An 11,547-nucleotide genomic window follows, 5' to 3' on the forward strand; every position below is an offset into this window, starting at 1 on the left:
ATCTAATAGTTGTCTGACATGGGTAGCTCCGTCCCTTGATTATTGGGAAATAATACAAGCTTTCGATTATATGTGGCTGTGTAGGTGTTTTAAGAAATAAAGCGCTATGTTGTAGAGTACTCGCCATTGGAATAATGTCGTGTATAGTGACTACTGCGCTTATCATGTTTAAGCACTGAGGTAAATTGTAAATTGTAGGTAGGTATTTAAGTAGGTAGTTAACCTGGATATCTGTAGGTATCGGAATATATACAACAAAGGTAAAGATGATAATAGTCAAGAAAAAAAACAAGAAAAGAAAGAGAAAGAGAGAATATTGAAACAAGAAAAAAGGGCGCGTGGGAAAAGCGTGTGTACTCCCACAGTGGATGATAAAATAAATCAAATAGCCAGCCAGCACCCTCTCGTTAGTAGGCCTTCAAGATAGTAGCACACCCCATCTGAAGAACACCAGAGCAACACAAAACTGCAACAACATCAGCAATACTACCGTTGGATTCAAAATGCGGGCTTGTCTGAAGTTGATCGGCCGGCGTGCGTTGGGCGTTATATATACGACAACGTAGAAAAGTGGCGCATGGGTCAGAATGGTATGGTGCTATGGGTCCAAACGCTGCTTGGGGATGGAGCTAGCTGGTGCCAGCGATGGGACGGGACGAGGCGCACGGGTGATAGTATATTGGTATCGGGTTGGAGACGGACGATGCTAAGGGCAGTTAAGTCGTCTTTACCACATTGGAAGATGTCTTGATGGGTTGATCGTCGTCGGTGAGGTCTACAGCGTCCACGGCGTCGGAAGGCGGGCCGACGTAGTTCTTGTGGCCCCAAACGAGGTACCACAGACCGGAGGTGACGATGACGCCGACAAACACGACGCAGGCGTAGTTCATGGTTTCGAGATCGACCGGGATGGAAGTGGGCATACAGAACAGAGGGATGGCGAGGAGGGTCCACGCTGTGGTATGGAGTTAGTGGACTATGTATGTTAGGAGACGGTGGGTTACTCACCGATGGTGACGACGTTACAGAACACGCCTAGGGGGCCGAGGTTAAAGTTGCCGTTCTTGACGTCCTGGCGGCCGCGAAGGATGAGAGACACGGCGACGGGGCAGGCGTAACTCAGAGTCAGGAGGATGACACCGACACCTGAGAACGCGTTGTAGGCGGCGCTAGAACCAAAGTAGATCAGGCCGAGGAGCAGCTCAACGACCATTCCGAGCATCATGGCGTTGATTGGGACGTCTAAACGTTGGTTGACCGTCTTCCACAGCGCAGCACCGGGGATGGCGCCATCACGGGCAAAGGCCCAAGTGCAGCGAGAGGTTGCCGTCACGCAGCCCACGCCGCAAATGATACCCAGGAGAACCAAAGGCAACAGAAGAAGGAAAGCACCGACTTCGCTGCCTGTCGCCTGCAAGAAGGTGGGTGGTACGGGCTGGCCGTCAGACAGATTGTACAGATATTGCAAATCGGGAAGCACAAAACACATGGGAATCAACGTCGCGAGACCAGCGAAGAGATTGATGGCGACAGTTCCGACCATGGCCTTGGGGACTTGAACCGCAGGCTCGCGAACTTCTTCGCACATCCTAGATATTGGTTAGTACCTCTTCCTCAATGCTCAAAGGGTATCTGTCCTATGTAAAAGAAAAAAGAGAAAAACGTACGAGATAATCATTCCGGTCGCCGATGTGGCATAGGCGGCCTGCAGCAGACCAATACAGAACGACCAGCCGTCCGGCCAGCCGGACTGAGGCTCGAAGTGACCAAATACCCATTTCGCTTCGTGTCTTCCTTCTTTGGCAACCACCAAGAGCGTAATCATCATGGCTACCACACCGACCATGGTGAGGAAAATGGCAGCAGTCTAACACCAGAGTCAGCCAAAAAACTCCCGAAGCAATCCCAATGACTACCATAAATCATACATACCTCAAGCAAAGGAAGATACTTGTTGGCAAACGCCGGAATGGCGTGGGTCACCACGGTGATGGCCAGGAAGATGAGATAGGTGTGCCAGACCTGGAAGTTGTCGGCAATCCCCGTGCCATCGGCATAGTGGAAGACATTCAAGCAGCCAATGAAGAACAGGCAGGTGCCGAAATTTACGGCCAGGGTGATGGTGATATTCCCGGTCACATAGGCCCAGCCACATACCCAGGATGCGACGCGGCGACACCACGGGGGCGACAGGGCGAACGTCTGGTAATACACCCCCCCTGCCGTCGGAAAGACGGATGTGATCTCCGCCAGCGATGCGGCAACGCACAAGATAATCAAACATACGATCACCCAGCCCCAGATGATGTTCGCGGGGCCACCTCCGGCCAGCGGGTAACCGAACGTAGTGGACAACCCATAAGGGACGGACGACAGGATGAAGCACATAAACACCACGTGCCACGTGGAGCGATTGCGTGACAGCTCCGGGACATATCCCAGGGTCTCCAGGGTCTGATCGGCCTGGGACTTGTCACCCAAGGCGGCTTCCGCAGCCATAGAGGACGTCATGCTGGGATGATCGTCCTGACCAGGGGATATAAGAAACTAGCGGTATGGAGGAAACCAACGAGAGACGAAGTTTGGGTGAGTTAGCTCAGCTACTGCAGGGTCCCGCAGAGCATCACAGGTGGGAAATAGAAATGAGGATTCTCCAAAAAAAGAATTTTCCATAAAATCAAAAAAAGGATGAAAAGGGAAAAGAGAGGAGAATGGTGGTAGGAGAGAGGCCGGAGAGGAAAAGAAGGACGAGGGGCATCAGCTGTTAGTCCCTGCAAAAATTTCCGCCCGAGGCTCCACCAGGGCCGGAATCAGGCACCTCCATTGGCCCGTGACCACGAGGGCAAATGGGGAGCCTGGATGCCTCAGTCTGATTCGCTGGAATGCCGCGGCTTGTCACTTGGCTGCCTCTTTGGGTTTAGTGCGGGATGCTTGTCATTGATCGACCTGAAGGACGATCCGACGATGTATAGAGGAGCTTTTTATATTCGATCTCCGCTCTTACCCACTCGGATCCAGCTGATCATTTCAGCGCGGTTGATTTTGTCTTGCCCAGTTCAGTAGAGTTGCGCCGTACGCATCTATGACTAGCGATGACCGAATCCAATTCCTGTCGAGTACAGCCATCGAACCCTAAAAACGCCTCCATCCGCCTGGGAACGCCAAGTTTGGAATTTTGAAATTACGTCTGAGATTATATCAGCTCGGAGAGTATGACTGTTAATTGACCCGGGTACATATAGAGCCCACAGGAAGGATCCCGCGGTGTTCTTTGTGCCCGATTCTGCGATAACCCAACTGAGTCGAATGGGTTTCAAAGTACGACGCATGCACAGTCTACACGTCCGTTGCCACTGGGTAAGAACGCCGTAAGACAAGTATGTCGGTGGTACATCGCTGATGAATATCCAAAGGTCCTAGAGAATTTTCCGTGGCTGTCTGTCCATGCTGATGACGTGGGTGTCATGAATAATGACGCCAGTGAAGAATCGGTGGTTCTCGACTCGTCGTCAGTCAAAAAAATTCACGCGATATCGACTCAGCTGTTGACTGCAACTTTCCCACTTGAAATAGATGCCACTGCGTGAAGCAGGTGAGGTTGCTATTAGGGTTGCTGTATACGTTTCAAATATCCATGATCACCGGCTCATAACACTATTTGCCTTTCTCTTGATTAGTCGGCTCTCCAGACTTTCCCAATCAAGTCAGACTTACAGGCCTTTTTTTTAGATCTAGGGTAAGTTCGTTTTCACACAGACCGGCCTCAACATCTATGCAGGAGCGGGGATTTGGTGCGATTTCGAGTACTACTATCTATAGAGAAGTTCGTTTGGCTGCTTCTTCCCCAATACAGCTACCACCGATGCTTCACTAGCGTTATGATTCATGACACCCACTCATGTCATTAACAGCATGGACAGACAGCCACGGACAAATCTCAAGGACCTCTGGATACTCATCAGCGATGTACCACCGACATGCTTGTCTAAACTAAATGCCACGTCGGAACAAAACACGCCAGGATCAGCGAGATAGGTCCTATCTAGAAACCTATGGCGCTGAAGATAGGCGACGTTCTGCATAATCGGCCGCTCAGTTAACCCTAACTTATGCTGGACCTCCGTTATGTACCAGCAAGGCGATAAGCCTGCACTTGCAGTGCACACCGAGAATTAATAAACAACCGCGACATTTGACAGCCATCTTGACACCAACTAATTATCTCGCACTATGCTATCACAGTGCTTATAGACCATGCGACCGTAAGTCTCCGAGCCGGCGAGATTATAACCACCCCGGCTTCAAATCCCTCCGCGTCTTGGCACCACTAGATAGACAGATATAAGCTCCGACAAGGCACCTAAATACCAGCACTAACAGACCACAAAAGCAATTGTCACTAAACTTAGACTCTTTCTTTAACCCCCAACCACCCAGATGCAACCCTCCCAGAGCATCGCCATAGCAGGCGCCAGCGATGTCTCCAAATACCTCATCGAGGAACTCCTCCTCATCCCCAACCGACCACGTATCACGCTCCTCACGCGCTCCCTGACCAACAGACCATGGTTCACCTCAAACCCGCACATCACCATCCGCGTAACAGAGTACACCGCGCCAGCGCTACAATTCGTCCTCGACGACATTGAAGCCACCGTTCTTCTGTCTTTTCTCCACTCCAATGACACGGGTGTCTACAACACCGCCCACGAAGCCATGTACCAAGCGTGCAGAGCGAGTCACACCTGTCGCCGCTTTGTGCCCTCTGATTATGGTGGGGATATTGAGCGTTTCCCGGGCCTGCCGAGGTTCTATGATGCGACGCATCGCGCGTTCCGGGAGAAAGTCCTCGAGAGCGGGGATGATGATGATGATGATGATCGCGTGGAGTGGACTGTTGTTAATGGCGGGTGGTTCATGGATTACTTCGCTCAAGGAAGTGCCGTTGATCCGACTGCTCTTGCTTATCGGGAGTTAGACGAGAGCGAGGGAGGTGAGGTGGGTACGGCGCCGTCCTTCGACCCGACTAGGGTCCGGTCGTATATGAAGCCACTTCCGGGCATCTGGCCGCTTGACCTTGATACTTTTTCGGCGGTTATACCAGGTACCGGAGACGAGCCGATCGGATGGACGGCTGCGCGGGATGTTGCGAAGGCGCTGGTAAGGCTTGTTCAAGCGCCGCGAGGGACGTGGGAGAGACACACGTATGTTGTGGGTGAGATTGGGACGTGGAATCGGGCTGTGGATACAGTGGAGAGATTCTTCGGGAGAAAGATTCAGGTCTCGAGGAAGTCTGAGAGTGACATCTTTGCTGCTGTGCAGGATGAATCGCTGGGGCCAGGGGAGCGGGCCATTGCGTTCATGGACGAGTGGAATGTGACGGGTGCTAGTGCGGTGCCTATGGATAGGGTTCTAACCCAGCGCGATATGTTCTTCTCTGATGTGACGTTTCGAGATGTTGGGACTTTTTTGAAGGATGCTTATGAGCGGAGCTTCGATCGTATGGTTTGATCGTGCAGATGGGACTGGGATTTGGCATTGATATGAATTTTGTATGATAGACCAAGTGTTTCCATATGTCACAAGAATTATGCCATATAATCTGTTTGGTTCCATTTTGTAACATGTCGATCATTCCGCCACTGTCTACCTGGTCGGGGTCAGTATTAGGGCTGGTGCCCTGATTCGTAGCCCTTGCCGGGACATGCAGTTGCGGTGAAGTTTGCAGAGGATGGCCTGTATCTGAGAACCATGGCTATGACTGCACCCCATGTTCACATGGAAGGCTGCTTTTTCACGTACATACTAGGGACTGGTTGCTGCAACATTATATCCCATCCTCCCTGATGAACCATACAACAAAGACTCGGGCTTGGACATTGTTGATGGACCCTCCGTGAATGCATAGCACCACAGGCATAAGCGTCAGGGCCATGACAATACAAGACCTCAGCTTACACCCCAGCGTCATCAGGCATATTATCAGACACCCAGCCTACCACTCGATCCATCCATCGCAGATCAATATTATTATAGGCTCCGCAATGGGTCACTATCGGGTAGTGGAGGTGCGGGGGTGCGCCAAGGATCTGGGGTATCAAACACGGGCGCCATCGACCATCAACCAAGATTGGCCGCCACGGGCGGGGTAGAAAGTCAGTCTGCAGGCCCAGGAGGCATCCGTTGGATTCCCCATCCAATGACAAGATCCCCCTTTAGCCAGATTCGTACCCTCCTTCATGCAATACTGCCCCTTTACGAGACAAGCGGCTAGTTACTAGTAACCCTGGCCTGTCGACAGCTTCGGTGGATCTGGGGTAGCGGTTGGCCCACCCCCCCGCCCCTCGGTGGAGTATTGGGAATGGACGGATATTTTGATGGCCGTGAGACGGGAAAGTGCTTGGTGGGGCGCTTGTTTTGATATTAAGTGTGTAGGTTTGGGGGGAGGAGATGTGATGTGAACGGCCATGTCAGCCCATGATGTGTGTGTGTGTGTGAGACTGGTGTGGTACGAGTGTTGGGTTATCTGCTGACGCGGACAGCAGGTATGATGTATGTGTGGCCAGATCTTTACCTTGATTCGTTTCCTATTGATTGCTTATCCTTGTTGCTGAGTTCATATATTTCCTTTGATTTCAAGTACGCCTTTGTGTACTTGTACTGTACTGCATGACATGTATGAGCTGGCCCTAGTACTTTGGCTCAGCCTATCCCCCTGAGATACGCCCATCCCCTTCCTTCCACCTCATCACCATCAAATCAGTCAAATAATAAATGAATACCATAAACTCCGCCCCTGAAGTCAAAAATATCCCTCAAATCAAATCGAAGCATTCCAGCCAGCGGACTGAATCGTAAACATAGAAACATAGAAAACAAAAGAAAACCAAGACAGGCCAGTAGCTGTCTATGAAAGTGTGCTTTACGCCAGCTTCATCCCCCCAAACTCCCTTGTATGCTCTATTTCAACCGGCTCATGAATTTCAATGTGAGGTATACAGCGGCCATGGAAGTGTAGACTCCTCCTACGCCAGAAATCCACACCGGTCTGTGGGCGGTCATGGATGTCCGAACGACGTTTGCTCGCTGCCTTCTGGTTTCTGGATGACGAAGTCAGTTAATATGAAGCACACTGTTAGGGAAGAAAATCTCATACCAGTGTTGAGCACGCGGTTTCGAAACACATTGAGCTGCTGACGGGAGTATTCGCCCACGGACGAGCCCATGGAGCGGAAACTCTGCATGATAGGCGCAGACATCTTGACGGCGTCGTGTAGTGTAGTTTCAAGATAGATAAAGTGTTCAAAAGTAGATACTGATGGAAATAGAGACTTGAGATGATGGCGAGGACCCAACCATCAAGAATCCCCTAGATACAAGGTGACACAACCTTTATATAGCAACGTCCTTGTCACCTAGATGCGGGGTAGTCACGAGACAAGGGATGCTAGTATCAATGATACATCGACCAGTCCAGTCCTCATTCCTAGACGGTGGTAAGGTTGCCCGGCCGTCACCTCCGTGGCGATGATTGGATGCGATTCGCGCGCATCGCCCTGTTTAGGTTCTGTTGCAGGGTTGGGCCGACTCTCCCCTGATGAGAGACACGGCGTGATTGGCAGAGGGATGAGGACAACATGATCATCGCAGTTGGTCTGAGGAGCTGGTGGCAATAACAAGGGAAGAGCTATCTATCTGTTGCAGCTGGCTGATGTCATTCTGCTTTTCGTCTGGTGGTGCTGTTGCCTGTAAAAGAGTTTACACGGTCGATCAACCCATGGCTATGTCGACTCTTGACTCTGCGGACGGTGGGTGAATCCATAGTGCGATGCCTTCCTTTGGAATAAGACTGTTCTCTTTCTTGTGTAAGTTTGCTCATGAGAATCAAACCAAGTATATGGATGTGTTCCAATGGCGCATCCTGTGTCTCTTACCGAAGATGTGTCGTGGGAATTGGTCTAGTCAAGAGACGTACCTATCGCCGTCCAATTTTCTCAAGATTTACATGAGCTATTATAGTGTTCGCACTGTTATGCACATGTATTCAGTCTTTGATCTCGTCATAGAACTCCAACAGACACCATCAAACCACCTTATTTAATTTATTGATGTGGGTATCAGATAGCCATAAAATTCCTCCGTACACTTTGTCCTCCACGCCCTATTGCTTCTATGGCTTCCAGTAAAGTCAAATATTTCAATTTGTTATATTGATTTCGTCTAAAACTATCTTGACTAGTATTGACGATAGCGATCAAGAATCTTTTGGTGCTTCTATAGAATGGGACAAATTCTATGGACAATCGCCAAGAAATCTGCACGATATGCAGCCATAAGAAAGTCCTACACTTTCATGGTCAGTAAAGGCAGCGAACCGATTGGAGTTACTGACTTTTGGATGCTGTAGTGGTGTTCATACAGGGATACTGAGTTGCAGCTAATCTATTCGTTGTATAGAGTGTATGGCTAGTAGGGCCGTGACAGCAACGCCATAGGGGCTTTGACAACAATTCTATAGAGGCCAAAGCAGATTCTATTTGTCATAACTCACAAGAACCAGAGCTTTGTATTTCTCTTATCACTACTAGAAATTCAAAGTAATATATAACAGTAGCATCAATTAGTGATTGCCATATTGCCAAAGGGCTATTTCCAGGCGCACCACTAGGAATTCACACAGACGACATGATCACTAAGAGATAGATTGAGAACACAATGCGACATATGCAGCCATGATTGACATAGATGATTTGTATATGTATTTCCAATATCAAATAACTAAGAGAGAACGAGAAGTAACAAGATCGAGACCAAATTATCGATAAGCCAGATAAGATAAGCTCCTCAACTGGCCAAGCCGGCCACCCACGTCATCAAGTCGTCACGTGCTCGCTAGTTTTTCACACATTCTATTTAATTGCCGGTTTCTTGCATTCCATGCAAAAGATTCAAGGATCTTGATGTTTTGGTATAGGGTCAAGTTGGTGACCGTGGTATTTTCCGTAGTAGAATCGCAATAGATAGATAATCACACGTGATCGCGCTCGACGTCGACGCATGTGGTTGGTGGAAAATCCATATCATTCTCCGATTGAAGGATGGCCGCTCAATCCAGTGGGAGAACCCACACGAAAATCCTAGGTGCCTCAGACTACGATGAGGCCGCCTACTGGGATGAGAAATTCGCAAATAAGAAAGATATTGGGGAATGGTTGAACTCGGGAGACGCGATCATAGACGTGGCCCTGTCTAGCCTGGACGGTCGGCAGTTTGACCAAAGCACTGGCCATCCCCGCGTGCTGCATCTCGGTCCGGGCATCTCAAAGTTGGGATCAAGGCTTCGCGATGCGTTCGTACAGCGTGGTTTGCAAGGAAAGAGCATTGTGGTGGGTAGAATGTTGCTCGCTTCTGTGCCATTGTTGCCCACTAACTGTTGCTTTCTCGAGTAGAACGTCGACTTTTCAGCTGAGGCTGTTCGCCTGGGTCGGGATCTTGAAACAGATCTTGACCCTACCCGAGCAATGCACTGGGTACAGGCTGACCTGCGATCCTGGGCCGATGTCTCCGAAATCTCCTGCTTCGCTCCCGTCGACATGATACTCGACAAGAGTACGAGCGACGCGATCGCGACGTCCGCACCCGTGGCATTCTCATCTTCTTCTGATGCATCGGACACCTGCGAAGAAATACAAAGGCTTGTGAAAAAGGGCGGGGAGATTACGTTACTGCCTGTCGAGGTGTTGGCGCTACATCTTGCACCGCTGGCTCGACCCGGTGCTATTTGGATTGCCCTTTCATTTTCGGCCACGCGGTTTGAGAATTTACCTCATGCTATGGCGCACTGGGCTGTGGTGGCCCAGAAAGCGTTGAAAGCACCGCATGGTCACTCCTCTCCATCGGTGCACACACCTGAGGTGTTCCACTGGCTTTATATCTTGAAGCGCAAGTAGCATCCACTGTTGGGATTGGCATCTTTGCACGTCACTTGATTGTCCAGTGTTTGCGGGTGTCAACTCATTTTGTCAGGCTTTGTTCGGGATGATTGTTTGAAATACCAGATCCCGCTCTGAGTTTGTTACTGCATCAGTGATGTACCCAATCCCACCATAGGCTACTTGTTTTTATCGCGATAGCCTACAGCATCGGCACTTCGCAAACATGACAGAATACATGAAATTTGCCTAGACGACCAAAGTATCTTGAATCCGCTTAACTGTTACTGGATTTCAGCTCCTTGAGCTCGTCGGGCCCAAGCAATCCAAGCCCTTCCCTTCGGGTGGGCGCACTAGGATCAAAGAAAGGCTTCTCGGCCAACGCTGTAACCCTAGTTCCATGTCTGGGCTCATTACCTTCGTAATCCCAACTTGCGTTGTGGATGGTGATCCTGCAAGGATGTCAATGGGAATGTTACGCGAACAGAAAGGGATCAATAGAGACAGACCTATTATCCCAAAGGGCACTCGTTCCTGGCGACCACTTGAATCGCACCTGAATATCCACGTTCTTCTCGTACACATCGCAGAGGTACCCCAGTATAACATCGCTCTCCGCCTTGTCAAAACCGACAATTCTATCGGTCATGGCTCTGTTCACCCATAAGGCTTTCCATCCCGTCCCGGGGTGAACACGGACAAGAGGATGCTCGCGCTCCACATGTCTGGGGCCCCGCTCAGGATGGTCACGATCAAGATATGGATGCGCAGAGCGATAAATTGCCGTCTTTCCATCGATTATCTTTCGAAAGGCTGGCGAGAGCTTCTCGTAGGCGGCGTACCCACTTGCCCAAAGGGTGTCTCCCCCAATGTTTGGCACTGTGTCGTTATGGAGATGGGTTACGCCGGCTGGCTGGCGCTCGTGCACCAGGTCTGTATGCCAGCGGGACGATCCTCCTGGACGACGGAAACTGGCAGGCATTTCCGTCGCCTGAAGCTCAGGCCAAATAACGGTGACTCCAGTGACACCAGGCACCTGGGGTACTTGAGGCTATAGTAGATCAGCATGCGTACCAACGCGATGTCCAGAAAACCATACATGTACTTCAATTTCCCCGAACCATTCACCGAGCTCCTTCTGCTGTTGTGGTGTGATATCCTGGTCACGGAAGAACACAACACTGCGCTCGGCAATAAGCAAACCAAGCTCATCTCGCTGCTTGTCATTGAGATCCTTCAGTTGAAGACCGATTATCTCTGTTCCAATATGCTTTGTGAGATCCACTACTTTCTCCGCAGCCGAAAGTAGAGCCTTCTTCTGAGGGTCCGCGCGAGTTGCTGGGTCTACATGAGGACGATCGTAGTCCCTGATGCTGTAAACGTCGTCCAAGTAAAGAGGACGGGATGGTCGATACGGATATCCTTCCGAGAGATCTACCCCGGCCTTCTCGAGCCGTTTGCGAGTTGGAGCTGGGAGACCCAAAGTATCTTTTCGGGGCTCTGCAACATCGACGAACCGGGGGTCGATTGGAGCTGGCGCCATACTTTTCTTTTTTATTATTTGAATATAAGAAAGTCCTGGAATAATGAGTTCCACTGCGTGGGACCAAAAAAC

At 50.2% G+C, this 11,547-nt stretch overlaps 5 protein-coding genes across 5 annotated transcripts; 2 read left to right on the top strand and 3 right to left on the bottom strand.

Annotated features, from left to right (window-relative positions):
• Positions 1-180: 180 nt before the first annotated feature.
• On the bottom strand, positions 181-2,926 carry BDW47DRAFT_45393 (putative amino acid permease). The gene is made up of 4 exons (XM_024819074.1): positions 1,933-2,926; positions 1,668-1,867; positions 1,009-1,589; positions 181-955 (listed from the first exon to the last, which is right to left on the bottom strand). Exons 1-4 carry the CDS (start codon positions 2,509-2,511, stop codon positions 717-719), a joined length of 1,599 nt encoding a protein of 532 aa, XP_024670869.1. The 5' UTR covers positions 2,512-2,926; the 3' UTR covers positions 181-716.
• A 1,511-nt stretch (positions 2,927-4,437) lies between these two features.
• BDW47DRAFT_126773 (NAD(P)-binding protein) lies at positions 4,438-6,152 on the top strand (the record flags this gene model as incomplete). The annotated part of the gene is made up of 2 exons (XM_024816607.1): positions 4,438-5,500; positions 6,037-6,152. 2 exons carry the CDS (start codon positions 4,438-4,440, stop codon positions 6,150-6,152), a joined length of 1,179 nt encoding a protein of 392 aa, XP_024670870.1.
• An 808-nt stretch (positions 6,153-6,960) lies between these two features.
• On the bottom strand, positions 6,961-7,259 carry BDW47DRAFT_126774 (uncharacterized protein; the record flags this gene model as incomplete). The annotated part of the gene is made up of 2 exons (XM_024816608.1): positions 6,961-7,100; positions 7,157-7,259. 2 exons carry the CDS (start codon positions 7,257-7,259, stop codon positions 6,961-6,963), a joined length of 243 nt encoding a protein of 80 aa, XP_024670871.1.
• Positions 7,260-8,877: 1,618 nt separating this feature from the next.
• On the top strand, positions 8,878-10,145 carry BDW47DRAFT_107817 (uncharacterized protein). The gene is made up of 2 exons (XM_024813086.1): positions 8,878-9,386; positions 9,450-10,145. Exons 1-2 carry the CDS (start codon positions 9,099-9,101, stop codon positions 9,948-9,950), a joined length of 789 nt encoding a protein of 262 aa, XP_024670872.1. The 5' UTR covers positions 8,878-9,098; the 3' UTR covers positions 9,951-10,145.
• Positions 10,146-10,209: 64 nt separating this feature from the next.
• Positions 10,210-11,475, bottom strand: BDW47DRAFT_126776 (TauD/TfdA dioxygenase family protein; the record flags this gene model as incomplete). Its single annotated transcript, XM_024816609.1, has 3 exons — positions 10,210-10,384; positions 10,442-10,983; positions 11,032-11,475. The coding sequence occupies 3 exons, from the start codon at positions 11,473-11,475 to the stop codon at positions 10,210-10,212; spliced, it is 1,161 nt and encodes a 386-aa protein (XP_024670873.1).
• Between the last annotated feature and the right edge of the window lie 72 nt (positions 11,476-11,547).

The sequence above is a fragment of the Aspergillus candidus genome (assembly GCF_002847045.1).
Source record: "Aspergillus candidus strain CBS 102.13 unplaced genomic scaffold BDW47scaffold_31, whole genome shotgun sequence".
NCBI classification, from domain to species: Eukaryota; Fungi; Ascomycota; class Eurotiomycetes; order Eurotiales; family Aspergillaceae; genus Aspergillus; species Aspergillus candidus.